This window comes from Coptis chinensis, chromosome 3, assembly GCF_015680905.1.
Source record: "Coptis chinensis isolate HL-2020 chromosome 3, ASM1568090v1, whole genome shotgun sequence".
NCBI lineage: Eukaryota > Viridiplantae > Streptophyta > Magnoliopsida > Ranunculales > Ranunculaceae > Coptis > Coptis chinensis.
Genome location: NC_141458.1, coordinates 2,417,524 through 2,441,338, shown reverse-complemented (window position 1 = coordinate 2,441,338; position 23,815 = coordinate 2,417,524). Strand labels below are relative to the sequence as shown.

General features: G+C 37.5%; 2 protein-coding genes and 2 long non-coding RNA genes across 7 annotated transcripts; 2 read left to right on the top strand and 2 right to left on the bottom strand.

Annotated features, from left to right (window-relative positions):
• Nucleotides 1-5,391: 5,391 nt before the first annotated feature.
• Nucleotides 5,392-12,375, bottom strand: LOC147507220 (uncharacterized). Its single transcript, XR_015216165.1, has 4 exons — nt 12,350-12,375; nt 12,206-12,261; nt 5,798-6,096; nt 5,392-5,646 (listed from the first exon to the last, which is right to left on the bottom strand). It is a non-coding gene; the product is annotated as an uncharacterized LOC147507220 (long non-coding RNA).
• On the bottom strand, nt 7,662-9,158 carry LOC147507221 (uncharacterized). Its single transcript, XM_086599032.1, has one exon. It carries the CDS (start codon nt 9,073-9,075, stop codon nt 8,107-8,109), a length of 969 nt encoding a protein of 322 aa, XP_086455158.1. The 5' UTR covers nt 9,076-9,158; the 3' UTR covers nt 7,662-8,106.
• Nucleotides 12,376-16,835: 4,460 nt separating the features above from the next.
• LOC147507219 (uncharacterized) lies at nt 16,836-19,592 on the top strand. 4 transcript variants are annotated; one of them, XR_015216164.1, is made up of 6 exons: nt 16,840-16,985; nt 18,220-18,276; nt 18,458-18,519; nt 18,884-18,968; nt 19,059-19,146; nt 19,393-19,592. It is a non-coding gene; the product is annotated as an uncharacterized LOC147507219 (long non-coding RNA). The 4 variants fall into 4 exon arrangements; XR_015216162.1 differs by lacking the exon at nt 16,840-16,985 and adding an exon at nt 17,621-17,959; XR_015216163.1 differs by having other exon boundaries at nt 16,836-16,985; nt 18,458-18,968.
• An 882-nt stretch (nt 19,593-20,474) lies between these two features.
• On the top strand, nt 20,475-23,391 carry LOC147507218 (uncharacterized). The gene is made up of 6 exons (XM_086600051.1): nt 20,475-20,483; nt 21,956-22,117; nt 22,309-22,557; nt 22,708-22,855; nt 22,925-23,034; nt 23,155-23,391. Exons 1-6 carry the CDS (start codon nt 20,475-20,477, stop codon nt 23,389-23,391), a joined length of 915 nt encoding a protein of 304 aa, XP_086456177.1.
• The last annotated feature ends 424 nt before the right edge of the window (nt 23,392-23,815 follow it).

Below are 23,815 nucleotides of genomic sequence, written 5' to 3'. Positions count from 1 at the left end.
CTCAAACAAAACAGCCCTTCGGGGGGTCACATCCATTTGAAACAGGGTGGTCTCAGTGCTAGGGTAGGTTGAAGCCACAGGAGCTGGTGGAAAGACCAAAGCGAGTAGTGGTCTCATCGCAAGGGCAATTAGTACGGGTGTCGGTACTCAGGGGCACGCTTTGAATAATTCCCTCTTTCTTGTAGCTTTGGCTACTGAACTTATGAACAGAGGACAGAGCCTTAAGCCGCAGAGAGAACTCTTTGTTCCGTCTTTCGGGTTGTAGGGCGTAGGGAGTAGGCGAGTCAGTCTATAGAGCTAGTGAAAGTCGGAAACACATCTACATCTATTTAACTGGCTGGGCGAGGCAATCTTGTATTGTGTGTTGATTCGAAACACGCTCGGAAGCGCGACTTCTCCTTGACCAGCTCCAGCCTTTTTGCTTAAGATAGACTTCCATATAGACGGCCCTCTCCTAAGGTCAAGTGGTTCCCCTCCTCATCAGTGAGACGGTTTCTTTGTTGGGACCAATCACAACGACGGAAACGACTGGTTACACGAAAAGAAACTAAAATAAGCAATTTTACAAGTTCGAGAGTTTGCAGAAATCACTATAAGCGAATAGAAGCAAGAACTAAATGAGAATTCTTCTATAGAAACTGCTAATCTTCTATCGAGGTTATTGCGTTCTGGGCATTCAGACGACGCTTTCGTTATAGATATGGTTATAAGCTTCATTGTAGCGACATACTACATCAGCAGCCTTGACATGGTTGTTTTGGTTAATCTCTTTGAATCCCCTTGTGAAAAAAGAGATACTAACGGAAATTCTTGCGATGAACCCCGATGTATCAGTTTATGACGAAGTATAAGACATGGTTTCCACTCCTGCATCGCTCTGTGAAAGCATGCTATTATGAATTTTTTTCTCTCCACAAAATCATTATTCTTACCAATTCGAACTTACAGATCAAACAACCCAAGTTAGAAAGCATCACTGTTAGTTACTTCGACTGCCCTCTGTCAAATTCATCCCCAAATATAACCTCATCAGTTTGCTAGCCGATCAATATCCTATTCGGTATTCGATCGAGATTAAAAACCACCAAAGATATATTGCTCACGTCTCTTAGCTGTAATTGGACTGGTATTCGCGAGCATTTCGCTGATTGGGCGATCGAATCGGAAAGAATGAAGTCGGTTTCTCCTGTTCGTGAGCAGTTGGAGAGGGAGAAGGAAACTATTGTTTTGACTTTTGATCCAGTGGTCCGGTTCTAGTATACTTTGAGGAGTGGTAGATCATAGCTAGGACTTATGCCTTCATCTTGGGTAGCCCAGAGGCCCATTGCCCTTTTTAATTCCTTTTGTGTCTTCTTTTCTTTAGTTGGGCCCAATATCACAACTAACAAGGCCCATCCAAATAACCCAAGCCATATCCAAATGCGAATAGTGAATTCACCAAGTTATTATTACGTAATGCGATACAATTTCGGCCATCAATTTCGTTTGAACTTTTTTCTGTGCCCCCATTTCACTTCTCCCTTCTACCATCTTTTATTTAACTACATTGCATTAGTTTGACATTATTTCATTCCTGATAATTCACGAATTTTTCTCGATTATCCATTTTCCTATCGTTTACGTTCACACGACACTTTGTTATACACTCCGCTTACTCTTTTATTATTTCAAGTTTTCCATGATTTTTCTTCTCTTCTTTGCCATGTGAACTTTGTTCGCATGACAAAGAGGGGGCGGTGTTTCGACCCCCACCTACGTGGCAAACGTCCATTAGTAGGGGCCTCTATTTTATTCGTTTTAATCACCGGGGCTAAAGCCCAATTTGCAATACCATAGATAAATGTATTGGGCCCATTAACTCATGTGTCTAAAATTTGAACCTTAGCCACATGGCTTGCCACTAATGTACATTGATTTATGTCGGATTCATTTCTTATCAAAGAGATAGTTATCGGTTAGCGGTTATGCTCTATCATAATTACTCAAGATACAAGATTACTTGAGCTACAAGGACTCTCTACTCTATCGATATAAATACCAAACCATTTTTCATAAGGAACTACGTGGAAACTTGATCCCTAGAGAATAGATCTTGGGTGCGTGGCGTGACCATTATTTGGTTCGGTTTCATCTCCCCCAACATCAAAATCCTCTGTTTCTTAATGCGTTCGTCACCATTGCTCTCGTTGTGTTGAAGCAGTTTATTGCCGAAACAATATGCTAAAAAAGAGCACCCCTACTAACCTTGCCAGCCCTTGAAAAGAATTGAAACACGTCTTTTTCATCTGCCTTCAAAGAAATCTGTCAAACAAAGCTTAAACTCTCGAGAATTGAGTAGGAAAAATGATAAAAATAAGCATAAACATGAATTGGAAAATAAACCAAAAATTCGATCGCATAAATACAATCCTTTGATCTCGTTCGGATCAGCCTCGCCCTCTGGCTCCACTTCTTCCTTCTTCTCTTTATAGCGTAGAAATGATCCAAGGCTCCACCATCCTCCCTCCTCCTTTTTATCGGGCTTGGGGCCGGCGATTAAAACCAATTATATTGATTTGCACAAAGCGGAGTTAAAATGGGTTAGTACTTTCTTCAACCCGCTAAGCAAACAAGCATACATATACTGCAATCAAATTTAATAAATAGATATAGTATTTAACATATTAAAGTCAATACTCATCCATACCAAAAAGACCATAAGTTTGTCAAGTCACTATGACATCCATATTAAATAAAAACAAACGACATTCAAAACATAAAGTAACCAAACCATCTTGAAAAATTCCAAGTTCGGAAAGTTTGCATATCCCAAATAACTTATTAAAAACTCGCATCCTTGACTCGAGCCAAATTAAAGGACCCTCCGCACTAAAGCCATCCAAAAATCTAACTCCATCTTGGGGCCCATCGTAAACAAGAGCATCACCAACTAAGACTTCCTCTATGTAGACCTTTTTTTTTTCACTGCGAGAACTTTTCTGCCATTGCAATCTCCAGCTGTCTCTGTCATGACATACCCCTTAGCAACCACTACACCATCCCTATCTAATAAAGATACATTTGGTGAAGAACCAAGCGTCCCAGAAGGAGGATTCAAATTTGCAAACATATTCATCAAGTTTTGTTGAGTCGAGTGACGAATAGAACTGGAACCGACTTCAGTTTCTGGTGTTGTTTGGCCGTACGGTGGTTGATCAGTCGGTGTTCCATTGCTTTTGACAGCCTTAAGTACATGATAAATGATAAAAAGATAATTTACCTACGAAATGAACGATGAAACTCAAAACGCAAGTAAACTAACACTTATTACGATTCTATATTTATCAAGTTTTCTACTCTCAATTCTATCGAAATAGAGTGGAGTAACAAATTCGTTCCACTCCTAGTTCTCTAGCATGGAATGCTTTCATAGTTAACTAATCGGTCTTAAGTCTAATGAGAGGTTTACGAAGGGGGTTCTATACTACGAGGTGAACGAAAATTAACAAGTTACGAATAACGAAATGATACTGAATACTGAATATGAATCTAGAATAAGAATTAGAGGGGAATTGATTCCACCTCGAATCCAACTTAATAACCTAGCATAGATTCTTGTATCTCGATTCTTACATTCTTACGGCAAGAATTTCGAGTTCTAATCCCTAGTGTTCATGGCATTTCTACCAAATACTAACTAGCATGTGAGGTCGTCCACCCATTCTCATGACGAATCACGACCTTCTAGAGTGGAATATATTCTACAACGCTTCTACACTATACAACTAAGTTTTCATCAAAGCTTCATCAACCCCTCTAATGGAGGTTTTAGCCTTGAGTCATCAAACCATCATTTCCCATTGAATTATAACTACACATTATATTAAAATTCTAACTTAACTAAAATAACTAACAATGTTTCAATCTACTTAAACTACGAAATGATAATCAACAAGAATTAAAACTAGATCAATAAATTGAAATGACAAAAATCGAAATTGACAAAATAACTATTTTATTTATCTAATCAATCAAGAACAATGATTCAAAGACTTAATCTAAAACAAGAATTGAATTTAAACTAAACTTAATTTTATTTAATAAAAACTAGATCTAGAATTATCTATTGTTTTAGGTCTAACTAGCTACCATTAACAAAGAGCTAAGCTTTGGTTTTTATATGTTCAGATCCAAAAATCGTGCATGGGCTTGGATCCATGTTTTGGGCCAGAAAATCAGGCCCAAAACCCAATTCTTTCAGTCCAAAAAGGCCTATTCAGCTGCAGTTGGCTTCAACAGACTTTTTGTCCACTTATGCTCCTCTGATTGGGTTAAAACTTAGACCATTAGAAAGCTCTTTTCGAGACGGTCGTTTTGACATAAGGTAGGCCCAATTCCGAGGTCTGAGTCCAAAGATACGGCCTTCGGAAGTTCTACTGACTTTGAGTGCTGTTTCTGCCCGTGTCGACTTTTCAGCTTTTGACCGGGCTTTAGAAAGACTTTGTCTTCTTGAATCTTGGCCTTTAATCACAGAACTCCTTAGCAACTGACCTTTGCTCCTTTATCTCGCTAAAGTGGCACATTTCTGCACATAATGGACTTTGACGCCTGAAACGCATAAAAACACGTAATCAGTATTAACTCTTAATTATTACTCACATAATTGGTCTAAAAGTATGACTGTTACAGGGTTAAAACTACAGTTTTGGGCTCTTATCAGTACATCCTGACACAATTTATAGTAACAATTAGTTATACATAATGATATTGTATGCAATAAAGCACAAGTGCAAACTGCAAACTCACCTTTAACACGCCCATGACATTAACTAAAGAAGACTTCATCTCATTCATTTCCCCCTTCAACTCGAATGGATGAAGAGTTTGCTTGCTGCAATAATGCCTTGGCAATACACATGCGTTGCAATTGCTTCTTAGACTTGTTGGAGCTGATTCCACGAAGTTCTACTCCCTTTGTCGGCCCAAAGACTTGGACAACTCATCATTATCGAAGTCTACTTCCATTACTTTGCCCTCACCACCCGAGCTTGCTTCTTTTCTTCTTTTATGAGAAGCCTCCACTTGTTCCTACAATATTAACCACCGATATGAGTAATACAATATGCAACATAGTCTATATATAATACTAACACACAGGTAAGTTCAAGCTTCAATGTTATTAAAACTTACATAATGGGTCCGAGCACTCGCTAATATAGTTCCATCACGACGCTCATGTCCTTTTTTCCAACTATCTACCCGTCCATGTTTTTCGCTAGGATCTTCTTTATCCTACAAAAAAATCCTTAATAGTTGTTAGCATAGCGTGATAAGAAATCGTTAGTGCAAGAATAGACACCTACCATTTTATCCGGTTTATGGGCATATGTGTCCGCCATTAGTATGTCGATATATATTCTTTTTGGCATTCTCTGCATTCTTTGCGTTTCTAGCTCTCACTTCAGCGGTACTCTCATTTCTAACAAACACAGCCCAATGATTTGGGTCCTTACCATCTGGGCATGCTGCAATATCTTCTTCCACGCTCTCGCACTTACGCAAAATTTCTTTCCGCAGGGCATACTTTGCTGATCTGAACTTTTGGGGAAAGTCCTTTTCAATTTCTCGGCGTGCCATTGCTTGGAGAACATTAGGCTCAAATTCTTCCTACATGAACAAAGTGACTTTTGTTTATTTCATATTAAGTAAATTTCCATACATAGGGCTGGACAACATGTAGATATAGAATTTGAAAAACATATTAATATTCAAGAATAATGGATGCTATCATCGAAATTAAAGTACATGTAAATCTTACCATTAATTTATTCCAGACATTATCCTTGAAGCTTCCATCTATTTTCCTCCAATCCTTGTAATGAATTGGAATATGAGATCGAACATAAATACCAACCTGGGTATTCCATTTGGCATGGTTAGGACCCACAACGACGCCATCCTCATCGAACTCTATAGGTAACTTGGTAATCGTTGGTGAGTTTCCCGAAGGCTGAGATGTGTGAGAGTCTGAAGTTGAATTATGAGATGGAAGTGGGACTGAACTCGATGGCTGGGAAGCAATAGATTGAGATTGACCTAGTGCTATTATTAAATAGCCTACTATATGACCAAAAAATGTTAGAACAAATAGGTAAAATTAGGATATCACAAAAAAATGACAAAGTTCAAAAGTATACATTTATAGAGACTATTCTTGATTAAAAAAAAAGATAAAAAACAACTCAAACACACCTTTCACCCAACTGCACAGACAAACTTCAAAATAGAAAGAGTTTATATATCTAAAAGTAGAAAATGAGAAGTTCGCATGCAACTAAAAATCTCACAATATGATAGTGCAACTATTACAATCAGGTTAGACTTTTCATCAACGGCTGCAAATTAGGTTGGTCCTCAAGAATAGATTGGAAGTCAGTTGGTGCATCTAGTTCATCAACTCGACTTGTCAATCGCCTAGGCGAATTTATGACTACCCACCAGTTAGGATTTCTCAAATCCTTCGAGTAAAACACCGACTAGCCTCGAAGCAAGAATCACCCGGCTCATCAAAGTATTGATCAACACTCTTTAGCCTATTGAGATTAACCATCACCAAATTAGAATCTGGACAAAGTTTACAACCATTGGTCTTGTCCTCCACCCTCACCCAATTGCAGTAAAAGACAACATGCTGGAAGGTCGTATAGTCCAACTCTATTATCTGTTCGATAACCCCATACCACTTAGTCGATGCATCAATGAGATTTTTGTCTTTCCTACTCGACGTAAACGTAGTGATTGCTTTAATGCAAACACCACTATCTTGTGTGGAAACTGTTTCGTCATGCGACCTAGTAGAGAACACAAAACCATTAACACGGTACTTTTTATATGTTTTAGCTTTGAACAATGGTCCTTGGACAAATCGCCATAAGTCACAATCTGTGTCTTTTGCAACCAACAACTGTGAAGTAAAAAAAACGACAATTAGAAAGATAAAATTAAAATACTAATTGTAATATCCTACTAAACTAAATTATATATAAAACAATACCTTGTCATATAACCACACAATAAACTCAGTCTGTATCTCCACTTCTGTCTTTGCTACCCCTTTTCTTCTAGCACGTGCAGTTGCTTGCAAGGCACGATATTCACTACAATTTGTTTATACAGTTTGACCACGACTATTTATTACGACTTTTTTAGACTAGTAAATGTTTGAGTCAAATCTATCAAAAACAATCAAACCTGTAATGTTCATCAAGCTTTTCGATGTCGAAAGTCGAAAAAGAACCCACCCACGGATTTGTATCCATTGTTCCTTGCCTAGGATCACAATTTTACCCTCAAGTATAGGCCCCTCATCACTATACTCTCCATCTTCATCTAGAAACGCCTCTCGGGAGTAGCTTTGTGATTTCCATCCGAGAATTTGGCATGTACTCCATAGCATACCTAATGACTTCGAAACAATATAGGACTCAAGAATGGAGCCTTCAACATAACGTTTATTGCTCGGAATATTTTTACACTCCTTCATTGCCCTATTAAAATAAACAAAACCAAAATTGTACTTTGTAGTGTCGTCGATAATAATTGCCACTAAATAAGAAATAAAAGTAAATGCATTTTACATACCGTTCAAATGGAAACATCCACCTAGGATACACAGGTCCACAAATTAGCCCTTCATCAGCCAAATGCACCAAGAGATGGATGCTGATATCAAAGAAAGCGGTTGGAAAATACTTTTCCAATACACACAATGCCTCTGCAACCATGTATTTGGCATCTTGGATTTCCTTTCGGATTAAGACTTTCGAACATAGAAGATTAAAAAAATAAGCTAATCTGATGAATAGCTCTACGCAAATTGCGGTGTTTTGGAAAAGCGTGCTGAAGCAAAACTGGAAGCAAGTAACACATAATCACGTGATAGTCATGTGATTTCATTGTAAGCAAACCAGGAGGACTCAATGTGACAATGTTTTTTAAGTTCGATGAAAAACCTGTAGGAAGCTTCAAATTCTTCAAAATTGTGCAGAACTCAAGCTTCTCATCTTTATTCAAGACAAATGGGGCCTTTGGTTTAACAGATCTCCCTGTGATTGGGTCTGTTTGCATCTATTGACCACTATGAATCCCCATTTTCTTCAAATCCTCTCGTGCCTGAACTGTATCCTTTGTTTTGTCTTTCTTGTCAAGAATCACATTTATTATGTGTTCTGCCACGTTCTTCTCATCGTGCATCACATCAATAACATGTCGAATTTTATGCTTCGGCCAATATTCCAGTTCAAAGAGAATAGACCTCTTATACCATGCTTCAGTAACTTCATAATCTTCATCATCTCCAATAGCAACCACATCCACATCATCTATACTCCGTTTGGTACCTTTTAATACTTTCCCAGGTACATAATGGACACGACTTAACATTTTCTCAATTACTTCTCCCTTTAACCTTGGCGGAGGAGGGTTTAACTCTTTTGTCTTAACTCCTAAGTACTTACCTTGCCTAAATGGGTGATCAGATTTAAGAAAAATCCGGTAATTTGTATAAACAATCTTCCTTGCGTTCCGAAGATGCATAGACGGAGTTTCATCACCACAAATAGGACAGGCTTTGTAACCATGTGTTACACAGCCTGATAAATTGCCATACGCTGGTAAATCATGAATGCCCCACATCAACATAGCCCTCAAAGTAAAATGCTCCTGTTTGTGCATGTCATAAGTCGCCACCCCTTCTTTCCATAAATGTTGTAACTCATCAACTAGTGGTCTAAGGAATACATCGATGTTTTGACTCGATGCCTTCGGCCCAAGTATTAACAACGACATCATATGGAACTCAGATTTCATGCACAAAGACGGTGGCAGATTATAAGGCACCACGAAAACAGGCCAACAACTATAACCAGTGGATTGAACACCACGTGGATTGAATCCATCAGTTGCAATTCCAAGCCAAACATTACGCCCTTCCTTAGCAAAATCTGGCCAATCATCTTTACATGTCTTCCACTGAAGCGAGTCGATTGGATGCCTCATATAATTCCAAGAAGGTGTTGCTCTACTGTGCCACGTCATTTCACGTGCTATCCATGATATAGTGTACAACCTTTTAAGTCTAGGAATCAAAGGGAAATGTCTCAATACTTTTCTCGCCACTTTTGTTCCTTTCTTTCCGATTTCCCCTCCTTTTTACTTTGTACCTAGGCGTTTCACATTGAGGACACACTTGTCAAATCAGCTTGATCTTATAATAGCATACAATTATTTTCACATGCATCTATGCACTCAGCTTTCATTCCCAGATCTTTCAACATTGCCTTCATTGCAGGATACTTAGAAGGCAAAGTGTTTCCATCTGGCAACCACGTTTTCAACATAGACAAAAGTGCGGTCACACTATTTCCCGACCAATTATCTTTGCTTCTTCAAGTTATGGAGGTCCCAATTCTTTGAAAGGGTTGTGACAGGAGCCTCACATGAGGGGTATAATTTTTCTTCTGCTTTTTTCTTATATTCATTGTACCTCTTACCCAAATCAGGTTCTAGAACAATAGGTGGTTCAACATCTTCGGCTTGACTTCCATCGTCTCCACTCAAATCACCCACTAATTCTTCATGCATGCCATAAGCAACATTAACAAAATTCCCTATCCCTAGTCCTTCCTCACTATTTTCTTCTTCAACTCGGTTTACCATTCGATCCTTATATGGGTTCTCACCATGTAAAACTCATACCGCGATATGTTGATTCTATACCGTTATGAATCAAATGTTTTCTAACTATATCATACGCAAACCTTTTCCTATTTCGACATTTGTTACATGGGCAAGAACACGTGCTCGACGTTTCGTCTTTGCCACTAGCGAATAGAATAAAATCGGAAACCCCCTGCCTATACATACTCCCAAGTCTGTCATTTTCATTCATCCAATCTTTTGGAATCGGTTGAGACATTCTGCAAGTAGCACATCAAGTAAACACAAGGAACAAGTGATAGGGTCAATGTCATTTCCTACTAGCCTGGCTTTTAGCACTATCTGTTTATGAAAATTTGATGCATAACGTTCTATAAATATTGAACTATCTCGGTAAACAAGCTAAACGGTGCCTACATTTTAACCATTAAATTGCTAAACATGATCAGATGTACTTCAATTGGTAAACACAATTAGATACGAACTACTTGGCACTGGAAGGATTAAGTGTGGACTGATTTCAAACGCTTTACTTTGAAGGCATTATAACATATAAGCACAAAATGCAAGGCAAAATAAAAGACTTCTCATTCCCCCCAACACGCGTACACTCTACTCAAGATAATTGCCTAAAATTCAGTCTTAAAAAAATATAAATATATGCTATCGGTTTGCACATATATACAAACTGATGTAGTTCATTGTAGATTTTATTCCAAAGGCTCAGCCAATAGGATGCGGACTGTCAAATCACTTCGATACAAGTTTGAAAATTTTGAACTTGCTTCAAATATGAGTCTGAATTTCAAAAAGAGATACTTTGTGTGCCAGTTCAGATTTTATCTATTAAAACCCACAGTTACCAGAAACAAGACATGGGTTATTCTTTGTTTAAATATTTCAACCCATTCCAGCATGAACTCTAGAAAACCCTATCCACGCTATCAAACTAAAAAAAAAAAGGGAGTTAGATACTACTAACAATCAGTGGCGGAGCCAGGATTTTGTTCCAGGGTGAGCCAATGAATGCTACAACTTCGTAGACAGATAGCTTGTAGGAAAGTAGAAACACAATTCATAGACACACAGCTACTAGTTATCTCAGTTTAGAGTCGGATGGTGTGCATCACGATTAGCTAGTTCGATCTACGTAGAGACCACATCTATTAGACGAACAAGAATACAAAAATAATATGAAAAAATGCCAAAAAATTAGAGAGCTCATCGTTCTGCTGTCTCTCCATCGTATCTTTGTTTTCTGTTTTTCAAAGAAATTATTTTGTTTGAAAGTTCTTTCTAATTTTGCATTTCGATCTCTTCTTATGATAAACTCAATTAACCCCGAAATTAAAGGTGTGTCTATGACCACAGAAAGATCCAACCATTAGTTAAATTTCTCAATTTCCAAAGATCCAAAGGTCACATTTCTCAATTTCGAAGGCAACCTCTTTTTAATCAAGTTATCGCCATTATTTCAAAAAATTTGAGAGAGATGAATAAGATGGAAATAATAAATACAGAGATGTTAATGAGAGTTCCACCAAAATAAAACGAAAATACTTATATATCCCACCACTTTGTTTGTTGATTCTCCCCTCTCATTAATATTTCCACAATCCAATCTTTTTCTTTCTTTTATTCAGTTGTCACTCCATAGAAAAGAGAGAGATTGATTGAAAAAAATATTTCTAAAACATGCCTACTGGTTTTCTGGATTTCAATGTAAAGTTTGATTGAGTTTAGGGAGTTTGAATTAAAGAAATAGAATTAGATTAGATTAGAGAAGTATTTGGGTTCATTTTTAATTCACTACCAAATTACTCCCTCAAACACAATATACGCCATTAAATTTTTTGCTGAAAATGAAAATTATCTTATCTATAAGTGAGGGAAGTTATGGAGGGGTGAAACTGGGTTTGTTTTTCAAATCACTGCTTTTTCGGGGCTGAATATATGGAAAGGAGTACTCCAAACAAAGTAAATAAGTTAGTACTCTTTAAAAATAACACTGATTTTTCTGCTAAAATCCAGGGTGAGCTGTATTACCCTCCCTCTAGCTCCCTTAATCGCTAACAATCTAACAATCCACAAACCAATGCTTTGACAATGGGTAGCTTTAATCCTGTTATGTGAGATGATAACTGGACGGTTGTTACATCATATGGGAGTCTCATTCATTTCGGTTCGAGCATACCTTGTTAATCACTCAAGACAGAGCTGAGATATTGACCCAGTGTTAGAATCATTCAACCGGTGAAGGGGAGGACACTAACAGATGATTCCCTTTTATTCAGAAATTTGTCATCAACAGGACTGGTGGTATTCATTATACAGACCGTGTGTGTGTTTGCTAACATGAATATTAATCTAACAATCCACAAACTAGGAAAAATATAAATCATAACATAACTAAAATAAGTAATTACTAATTACATATAATATAGAAGAGCAAAATCAAACCACAAAAATTGAATTTTTTAATGAATAACACAAGTAATAAAAATCGCACCTTTGGTTATAACTGTAGCCAACCAACACCCAAGTTAATTTCAGTTGTGATATCACCTAGTAGTAGTGTGAAAAATTGAAAAAGAGATATGAGATGATGAAATATAGAAAATCATAGAAGAAGAAGGCGAAGGAAGTAAGTTACCTAATAGCGGCAGCAGCGGCGACCGGTGCTGACACCCAAAACTTGTTGAACGATGAACTTGTTGAATGAGAGAGGCGATGAAAAGAGCATACAATATAAAGTTGTTCATTAGTAATCTTAAATAGGGGAGAAGAGCGCGATAATTTTGGTCTTTCCCTCTCACCGAAAATTCTTTCCTCTCACCGAAAATTTTTATTTAGAAATATCGAAAATTTTTATTTAGAAATCTTAAATTCTAATTTAGCTATTATTTTAATATTATATTTAATATTCACGATTTATTTACGTTTTTTGGTCCAAACAAACCATTTAAAAACGTAACAAATTAATTCTCATATTTGGCAAAATTAACATAACACTTTATATATAATTGTAACGCTTATAAAACGTTAGAAACCTAGTTACACTTTAAAACCATTACTAAGCAAAAAACTAGAGCGTTACTAATATCCTGTTTTGGTGTAGTGTTACCTAACCACACCTCATAAGGCGTTTTGCAATCTATAGTTGGAACTTGTGACCTATTATACAGGTAACATACCATGGACACTGCATCTGCCCAATACTCTTTGCCTAGATTAGCATTAGACAACAAACATCTTGCTCTTTCAAGTAAGATTCTATTCATCCTCTCTGCCATCCCATTCTACGGAGGCGTGCCCCTGACTATCCAGTGTCTAACAATACATACCCTATTGCGCACAAAACTCTTGGAAAGGCCCATAGGTGTTCTCAGTACCATTGTCAGACCTTAAAGTTTTCACCTTCCTATCTGTGCGATTCTCAACCTTTGCCTTCAATTTCTTAAATATCTCAAACACTTTATCTTTCGTTTTTATCATATACACCCACACATAGCGACTATGATCATCAATGAATGAGACATAATAACGGTTACCTCTTTTTGAAGCTACTCTGGAGGGTCCCCAAACATCCGTATGCACATAATCAAGGATATATGCCTGTTGTCGTGTACTTGCTTGAACTGAACTTGACTCTGCACTGCTTTCCATAGACACAATGCTCACAGAACCCCATACTTGGCTTCTTCAAGTCTTTCAAGAACCCTTGCTTGCACAACTCAGACAAACCCCATTCACTCATATGCCATAAATGCATATGCCACATCTTAGTGCACTCAGAATCATCATTACATGTACCAACTGCTACATGATTGCCAGTCACCGTACTACCCATCAAAGTATACAAGGTTCCATGTCTTTGGCCCTTCATAACAACTAAAGAGCCATTAGCAATCTTTAGGACTCCACCTTTTCCCACAAACTTGTGGCCTTTGGAATCCAAGGTAAGAGAAATAAGGTTCTTTTTTAGCTCAGGAACATGTCTCACATCATTTAGAGTTCTCACAACACCATCATGCATCTTGACACGTATAGTTTCAATCCCAACCGTCTTGCACACATGGTCATTACCTATCAAAACGGAACCGCCATCGAGGCTCTCATAGGAAGCAAACCATTTTCTATTCGGGCACATATGGTAGGAACACCCGGAATCAAGGATCTACCGATCCGCCATATAGCCTTTCGATGTGGACACACAAAGACTTACATCTTCCACTTCAGATCCTGAAGCAAAACTTGCCTCAACATTAGCCTTACCTTTTTTCTTACCATTTTTCTTATTATCTTTCTTCGGGTGAGGACAATTACTTGCGTAATGTTCATTTTCTTCGCAATTGCAACACTTCACATGTTTCAACGGTTTCTTTGACTTGGACCTAGACGTACCTCTCATTGCTTGTAGATGCCTTTTCATACGACCTTCCTCTTACCACTAGCCCTTGTCCTACATTAATGCTATTCTCAATTCGATCGTGTCTTCTTCATCAACTCATAAGAAAGAAACACACTTTGAACTTCATCAAGATCAACATCTTCAGCTCTCAGGCAAAGAGAATATTAAACATGCCGCTTGATTCTCATCATCCATCTTCATGCCAACATTCAAATAATCCACGAGGCATTGACGGAACTCACTAATGTGCTCTTATATCGTTGAACCATCCACTATCATGTACCGATAAAGACGCTTCTTAAGGTACATCTTGTTTGTCATGCTCTTGGTCATATACATCGACTCTAACTTGAGCCAAATACCGACGGCGGTACTTTCTCCCATCACATTATACATGACCTCATTAGCAAGATACAATCGGATTGATGAATAAGCTTGTAAATCGAACTCTTCCGAATCACCATCACTTATATTCACCGCTTTTGATTTAATCCCCTTTAAATCCTTGTGCAAACCTTGTTGGATGAAGATATTCTTTACTTGGACTTGTCAAATCTCAAAGTTATTATTCCCATTAAATTTTTCTACTTCAAACCTAGCATATGACATCTTGGGAGCCATTTTCAAATCACACACAATAACCCAAAAAAATTTCACTTTGGAAATTTTATCAAACACCTTGTCTACACAAATTTTGAGCATTATGGTTCTTCACAAAAACTCAAAATCCTAGGTCGTATACCTCACTCTGATACCAATTGTTGTGAATAATTAAATCAAAAATAATATTATCCACTCCAAATAGATCAACCCTACACAAGGATTGATCCTTCTTTCAAGACAAGACTTCAACACCCTCAAAGTACTATCCCAACACTTCTCAATATCAACTAACAAACATAAAAAATAAAGAGACTAATGTAAAAAAGAACAAACCATAAGACACGGATATAACATGGTTCGGCAATGTGCCTACGTCCACCAACAAGTTCCAAGCTTTACTAGATGCACAAAGTAACATATTACAGGAGCTTTCAATCCACTCACAAAGAATGAACACTCAAACACTCACTTAGAATACACTCTTACAATCTTTGTCTTTGTTCTAGTATTGGTTAGGTTGAGTAGAATAGAAAACCTCACTTCTATTTTATACTTATCCAAGATTTCAGTGTGAAATCTCAGTCTCGATTATGCTGTGAAAGTAATTAGACCCATCTATGTTGGGCCCAAAGCGCGACCCCGCCCCTTATTTTCCAACCTCCAGTACCGATGCAAGCTAACAGATAGAAAAGAAACTATCTTCTTTTCACAGGGAAGGGGCATGCACTAAGGGGGCGTGCGCACCTTGGGCTTTTCAGACCCAAAACAACAGCTTCAGTGACAAATAAAGAAAGAGATGATAGCAGCAAAGCCAAAAAAATCTTTGTAAACCCATCTTTTTGAATATGGAAAACTCTGTGTATACTTACTGTATAGATTATAGACGATGGAAGAAAGAGGTCAGATACAGTCTCTGTTTTACTCAATGTAAAGGTTAGATTTTGTTAACCTTACTAACGTAGGCAATCTTTGGGGAGAAAGAGTTTGATGGATTGAATTAACCGAGTTTGTATGGACGAACTGCCTACGTATCAAGTTCTCTCTGCTGGGGGAAGACTTGAATCAGGTTAGATATAGTTCCTCATCCTCTTTATATAGGTAAGGTGCCCATGCCTCTTACTCTCCCGCGTCAGGTCAGATCCAGGTCTTCAGATCACTTGCGAGCCATGACGGTGAGTTAAGGGAATTTACTGTGATGCATACCTGAAACTTCTGTCTTGATGGAAATCATAAAGACATACGTTACTAGCTATTTTGAGATAGGGAGAGTGAGCACTGAGGAGATTGCTTCTAGGCGAGGTCGTTTACTCTACTCGAGTCACTTTGAAGCGAACTGACGGGATGAGTAAATGAGATCGGTTGGTGGTGATATCGCTCTGGGTGCGAGTTGCATGGGACGCTGGCCTAAGTTGAGTCACTATGAAACGAGCTCTAAGGACGAGGATATGAGGTTGGTTGTTAAATCTATTGTGCTCGACACGTGTTTGATATCCATTGGATGTGGATATTACTCCCTCACACTCACTTTCTGTTTTGGCTTATTTTTACTTTTATTTGAAAGTAATGTATGTAAGCATGTACGGTCACTTTCTTTTGGTCAGCTATAGGGTGAGAACGGTTCTACCAATACTATTTTTTTTCTTTTTTAGCAAAAGAACACCGGGCTGAAGCCTGATCTAGCCCTGATCTCCTGGGTCCACCCCTGATAAAATGTGTTCCTGGAAGGGAACACTTAGGGTGTGTTTGTTATGATGGAAACACTATGGAAAGGAAAAGAAAATAAGAGTGGTCCACCTTTTCCATAGTTTATAAGGTGTTTGTTTACCCATGGAAAGGAAATGGGCTTTTCCATATGGAAACAAAATTATTGAAATGGAAAAGGTTTTGTGTCCTTAGCTAACCCCTGAAAATTTTGTGGAAAGGAAAGAAAGTAAATAGATAAGGACTTACTACTAATACACCCATGACCCAACAATACAGTTATTTCTTTCTATAGCTTTTGCACTCGACCACTAGATCCATCTCGATGGCAGCCCTAAAGGAGCCAATAATTAACCAACTCGGCGAACTATCAATCTGGTGCTGAAATGAACGCTTAAAAAGTTAATACTTACAATTAGTGGGAACACTTCAAAACACAATAGTTCAGCTTCAACTTTTCATTTCATTTTCTGTTTTTTTATACTAAAACTAGGGTTTCAAATCGCTCCAACTTTTCTCCTGAACACATCCTCATTTCTCGATCTCACTCTTAAGTCTTAACTTGGTCAATCAGGTAATATTTCTATCAATCTCACTCTTAATATTTCAAGCGATCTCACTCTTTATTAATTTGATTAATTTCGAATCAAATTAACTCAAATCATGAATTAATTGTTTCTTCAATTCATAAATCAAAATTGTTTGATTCATTCAAGTTCGCTTCATTGATAACTTTAGTGTTTCGATGAAATTTGTTTTAACAATTTTTCTATACGATTGCTCTATATTTTGAATTTGTTACTTAAAAATGTTTTTGTTGTTAATTAATGTGATGTTAATTGAACTATTTAGTTATTAGCATGTCAACCATTTTTTGGTTGACCTGATATTTGAATGATTTTTGCAAAGTTCCATATTTCCATATTCAATATCCTTATTTGCTTGATTTGATATTTGAATACTTTGTGCTTCATTATATAGAATGAGAGAGAGAGAAAAAAAAAAAAAAAAAGAGGCAACAATGCTTGAATTTAGGTGGTGCAAAAATAGGTTATGGTTACAAATTAGTCTGTTCGATTATTTTGTGCTTTCTAATTTCAAGTTTCATTTTCAAAATGTCAACTCGACCTGCTTGACAAATCATAGATGTCCAAACCTAGGGGCAGTGATGAGTATATAAAAAGAGTAAAATTGTTTATTAGGTTTACAAACTATAAGAGCGAACCAGAAAGCTTGTTTTTGTGCCCATGTTTGATGTGTAGAAATGGGCATGGGAAGATCCGTGTTGGTATGGTTCATTAATCATCACCTGTTACATCATACACTGTTACAAATCTGTTCCAACTTATCTTTCATAAGGTTATTTATGTCAATCTACCCAACTATCCCAACTATATAAGATAGTTCACAAGAGAAAAGAGTGAAGAGAAAAAGGTATGCCTCTCATTCTGAATTCAGCTCACTTTTTGACTTTCTCCAAATATTTAGAACCGTAATAAAAATTGAACAGGCGATTTAAAAGAGATTATCTACAAATGCTCTTTCTTGGTAAGTTCGCAAACCCTAATTGATTTTGAGATCCAGGTTAGCAAATTCACCTAAATTTGTATCGAATTGTGCATCGTATAAGTAACTTTATGTAATTTTACATGAAATTGGTGGTTGTTTGTTTCAATTTTTGAAGTGATTTATGAATTTTTTTATTCGTAGTGTTAAATGTGATGATCCTAGAGGTTTTTGAATGATAAATGCAGTTTCTACTTAATGTTTTTTCTTAATTGACGATTAATTTTTTTTGTGACTTTTAGGTACTGGATTATTCTGGTATTGAGTGATATTGATGCGATGGAACTTGAACTAAACAAGTAAGTATTGTTGTTTCAAATTTTTAGGGTAAATTTGATATAGAATAAGTTTTGGTTTTAGTATAGGTTTTAGTTCAAACCAAACCAAGTTTTTTTTTTTTTATCATCTTATCATCTTTCATAGGGGAGTGGTGTTATTGTCTGTGTTATATTTTGATATGAATGGAAAATGTGTTTTTAGGACCCAAAAAATGTTCGTGGGGGATTCCGTTCTTCTGGCCAGTCCAGGAAAGTTTTCCACTGGTATTATGTTATTATTGTTTGTTTCACATTCTCTTAACTCTGTCAATGCTTGTTTAGTGCCTACTTGGAACACCATTTTTCGTTCCTGCGTGTTAAAGGAATATATTTCTAGGCTTCAGAACATCTTCATAACTCTAATTATTTAAATACTTATAGAACCAAAGAACATATGATTTTTTGAACAGGTGGATATTTCACACCAAATCCTCGCCAAGAAACTTCTTGCTGGGTGTAAGATATATTAACACCTAATAGTTATATGTCCAATAGGAGAGTCTGTTGTGTATGATACTGTAATTTTCACAGAACGATCTTTATAAGCTATGGTCTCTTCCAAAGATATTCAATTCTTCCGATTTGTTAGGTGAATGGTTCCAAAAATCAGGTGAACCTCACCAACAAGAAGTTTGCTCAACAGATTCACAAGGTTGAAGTTTGATATTGTTATGGTGAGGTTGTTTATATCGTTTGCTTTCAACTGAACTAATTTGTCGGACATAATATATGGGTCTATTGACAGTCAATATCTCATGAAATAGGCACTTAAAGTTCATTAGTTCGAGGTGGTTGGTAGTTCAAGACCAACTCAACTTGGTACGTGCTATCAAAGCTGTTGGCAATAGCAAGGTATGAACTATATTTGCTTATCGTGTTATTTTTTATTTTTTTTCAATGAACGCTTATCGTGTTATGTTTGTATAGTCTGTAGATAGTGATAAAATAAATTGTATCAGATTTTCTAGGCCATAACAAGATGATTTGCTTAATGATATAAGTATCTATTAACTTTATTGAGTATTTGACTTAATATTGAATTAAAATTTTACTTAATAGAGTATTAACTTAAAGGGATTTGTAAATATTCGATTTCAGGTGCATAATGAATGTTCATACCTACACCAAAGCGACATAGAAGGCTAGAGCGTGGTTGGCAAACCTTTCATATTGGTAGACATGCTCTCTTTACAGAGTGCCCCTAAAATAAACCAAATTATCTTTTGTACATGTGTTTTGTTTGTAATTACTTTGGATAAATAATTCAATATGGTCAGGATTTATGTGTTTTCTTTCAATTTTTCTCTTTTGGTAAGGTTATGCTTTGTGTTAATGTTGGGTTTTTTTAAAACATTTGTCCGAGTAACACAAGTATCATGGTTTGGCATTGAGTGCAATTTGGAACGTTTCTAAAACCCACCCAGGCACCCAGCAACACTATTTTTTTTTATAGTTCCAATACTCCATCTGGAACGCATAAAAAGTGTTCCAAAATTTTCATTTGGAACGCTTAAAGAGTGTACCACCCTTTAAATTTGAAACAGCTGTGGTGTGTCCCGGGAGAGGTTTGTAACAAGTGCAGTTCGTTCCAAGATTTTAAACAGGAACGCACCAAATGTGTTCAATCATTTTATGAACGCAACAAACAGGAAAGCGTAGAATCTATTCCAAATCTGTTCAGGAACAGATTAAATCGGTTCCAGATCAGAAAAAATGGTGTAGTGTTAGCTTAGGAAAAAAATGGATTAGCTTAGGACCTTTAACCCTAGCTCTCCTCTTTTCAGTAGGGGTGGACGGTTTTCCTCCATATTTGGGATTTGCCGCTGTGGCTTTCAAGTATATGCAGATCAACCCTGGCCTTAAATTTCAGCCTTTTAAAGCATAGTTTGTTTGTTTTTTTGAACTGGGTTTGGGGTTTAGGATCCCCATTCCTTTCATTAAAATCTTAAATATACTTTATCAGCTTTGTCCTCCTCAACAATTATCTGTAGCTGTTGAGCTAGAGGAGGTACAAAATAGTTTACATCACTTACATTTTCTAGGGAAGCTAGGTAGTCTGCAGCCCTATTGCACTCTCTGTAAACATGAGTTGTGTCTATGTAGTCACACTTAGACATTTCAATCTTGATTGCACCAACTAGGTTCGAGCAATACCAATTTTTTTAAAGCATAGTTAAGTTATGGGCCAGGTATGGGCATTGGACTAGCTTTGGACTTGGGACTTAGGAGCCTTTACCTGAGGTTGGACCCATTGGTTTGAATCTTCCATACCGGCCTTCCATATTTTCGAGGGTATCTGGTAATTTGGATCGTTTTGTAAGCATAAATCTCGGTATTCATTACTACCGGACCCCATATTGTGTTGGGCAGACCCCAAAAACAAAAACAATTATTACAAATGTGCCATTGGCCCCAAAAGTTGTTTTGTGTTGGGCACCTCCCAAACCAACGTGAATTTGACTTGTTGCAACCTTTTCAGCCCTTCTCTTCTATTCTCTTCTCTTCTACCATCAAAAACTTTAAACCCTTAAACTTTAAAGAAAACTATATCCTAACATTAACACTAAACACTAATGGAAGAGCCCAACCCCATTTTGGAATATGAAGATGAAGAAGAAAATGTAATGCATCATGACCCCATTCAAGAAGAAAATGTAGAACAAGTTCAAAGTGACCCCATTCAAGAAGAAAATGTAGAACAAGTTCCAAGTGATCCCATTCAAGAAGAAAATGTAGAACAAGTTCCAAATAACTCCATTCAAGAAGAAAATGTAGAACAAGTTCAAAGTGAAGAAAATAGAGGAATGGATGATGATGCATTTAATAAGAATAAGGTAAATCTAAATTAAACGTAATTATGCATGTAGTAATTATGCATGTGTACAGTGATATATAGGACTAAAAGAGAAAATTCGAACACCCGAGGGTTAAACGACCCGGCTAGGTCGTTCGTATTGCACACCAAACGGTTTGGTCACACCGTTTGGACTGAGTCCAAAACGATGTGGACATATTGTTTGGGATTTGGACTTAGAAAAAAAAAACTTACCGGTGTGGTCACACCGTTTGGACTAAGTCACAAACGACTTGGCCACACCGTTTGGGACTTAGAACAAACGGTGTGGCCATGTCGTTTGGGATTTGAACTTTGAAAAAATATGAAGTTCTATTTTTTGGCCTCTTGACCGGTGTGGCCACACCGTTTGGACTAAGTCCCAAATGGTGTGGCCAAGTCGTTTGGGATTTGAACTTGGAAAAACATAGAGTTCTATTTTTTGGCCTCTTTATCGGTGTGCCCACACCGTTTGGGACTTATTCCAAACGGTGTGGCCATGTCGTTTTAGGATTTGATCATAGAAAAACACAAACAGTGGTAAACGGTGTGTTTGTGGCATTTGGTACTTAAGCCAAACAGTGTGGCTATGTCTTTACGGGGTCCATAATACATCAATTAACAACTGTTCTTCATTTAGGATCCTTCAGTGTGTTTTGAGAACTCTGGAAACTTGAATGACGTGGATGATGTTCAACCGCTTTCAATGGATACAATAGAAATATTTACTACAGAAGAGGTACATAGTAGGCATTGTTTTCACTTGTTTTTATTTTCTAAATTAAATTATATTAGTTTATTGATTGTTGTTTTCTTTCATATTTTTAGGTATTTTATACACGTAATGACGTAATTGGTTGGGCAACTATTCGGAGAAAACAATGTAATGTGGTTGTGGTAATTGGGAAGTCGCAGAATGCTAACGGGAACCGAGTATCAAGGCTGGATTTAGCTTGCGAGAGTTCGGGCGTGTATCGTTCACACAAAAAGGTAGAGAAGGCTAATAAGAGAAATACGGGAACCAAGAAATGTGGATGTCCATTTAAGTTAAGATATTTTTTCCAACGCGGCACTGTCGATAGTTGGAAAATTGCCGTTCTTAATGGTGTTCACAACCATCCATTGGCGAAGACCCTTGAAGGACATGCATTGCTACTCGACTGACCGTTCCACAATTCGAGTTTTTGTCAGAAATGACTCAAAATGGAGTTAAGCCTAAAGAAGTTTTGAAGTCTATCAAACATAGGTTTCCTGATAACCTATCTAGCATATGTCAAGTCTACAATGCCAGGTACAAGGTGAGAACATTGGATATGAACGATCGCTCGCAAATGCAGAGATTGCGTGAGTTGTTAGCAGAAAACCATTATTTCGAGGAGGTGAGAGAGGATACTAATACGGATGAGATAACGGGATTGTTATGGGCCCATCCGGACGGTGTTAAAATGGCTAGGACTTTTCCAAAAGTTTTTATCATAGACGCCGCCTACAAAACCAATAAGTATTGGTGGCCTTTTGTACAGTTTGTGGGGGTAACTTCAACCTGGAAGTCTTTCATGGTCTGTCAAGTGTTGCTTCAGTCCGAAACAACGATAGACTATGAGTGGGCTTTGCGTCAGTTTAACGGCTTGCTGGGTGAAGAAAGGTCATCTGTGATCGTGTCTGACAGGGACTTGGCCTTAATGAGTGCCGCTGATATTGTGTTTCCTGACGCGCACAAGCATCTCTGTAGATGACATATCTCTATGTGTGTCCTTCAGAAATGCAATGATTTTTTTTCCACCACACAACTTGTAGATAAAGGCCAGTTCTTGTGGAACACTGTAGTGAAATCGAAGACTGAGGATATCTTCAACCGTAGAATTGCTGCTTTGGAAACACACTATAGGGTTGAGTACTCCAATTTTGTTAGTTATCTACGAGAGATTTGGTTGCCTTACAAGGATCGATTCGTATGTTGTTGGACAGATCAACACATTCACTTTGGGAGTACAACGACCAATAGAGTCGAAATGTCTCATGCTCAGGTGAAACGTGTTCTAGGGAACACAAACAGACATGATTTTCTAAGTATGTTTTACTTGATCCACCCGATTTTAGAGATTCAGATGTTTGAGATTAGAGGTACGTTTGAGAAGAGTCTGATTGTAACCCAGCACCACCACCGGATTCCTTTATTTCGTGAACTCAGAAACCTGGTCTCAAGAAAATGTTTGGACTTGCTTTATGAAGAACTAGATACCCGTGTAAGCCGTGGCCGCTAAGGACTCGAAGTTCATTTTGTGGGTGTTATTTTTGCGCACCGATCATGGATTGCCATGTGCTCACGAAATCATTGAACTTCAAAAGCAAGAATGTTCCATATCTTTGAGTGCTATCGATCCCTTTTGGAAAACTCTGTCTGCTTTTCCAAGTGTGTCGGTGGGTGTTGGTCCCGATTGTAGACCTTCGATGGATATGTTTATGAAAATGTATGAAATGGCTTCTGAAGAAGAGCAGAAGGTTATGGTTAGGAAACTTATGGAGATTGCTGTGCTAGAAAGTACATGGCTAGAACCACCTTATGAGGAGGCGAAAACCAAAGGTCGGCCTAAGGGTAGCTGCAAGAGAAAGCTTCCAACTGAGGATGAGAACTCTTCAAAGTGAGATTCATCTGGTTTTAAACATTCCCAACGTGAGCATGAAGAG

Coding starts and splice junctions, on each gene's coding strand:
- LOC147507221 (XM_086599032.1), bottom strand. CDS start 9,075: ATGACGTGGCACAGTAGAGCAACACCTTCTTGGAATTATATGAGGCAT.
- LOC147507218 (XM_086600051.1), top strand. Junction 22,118..22,308: donor TGTATCGTTCACACAAAAAG/GTAGAGAAGGCT, acceptor CCACAATTCGAG/TTTTTGTCAGAAATGACTCA. Junction 22,856..22,924: donor TGACGCGCACAAGCATCTCT/GTAGATGACATA, acceptor CACAACTTGTAG/ATAAAGGCCAGTTCTTGTGG.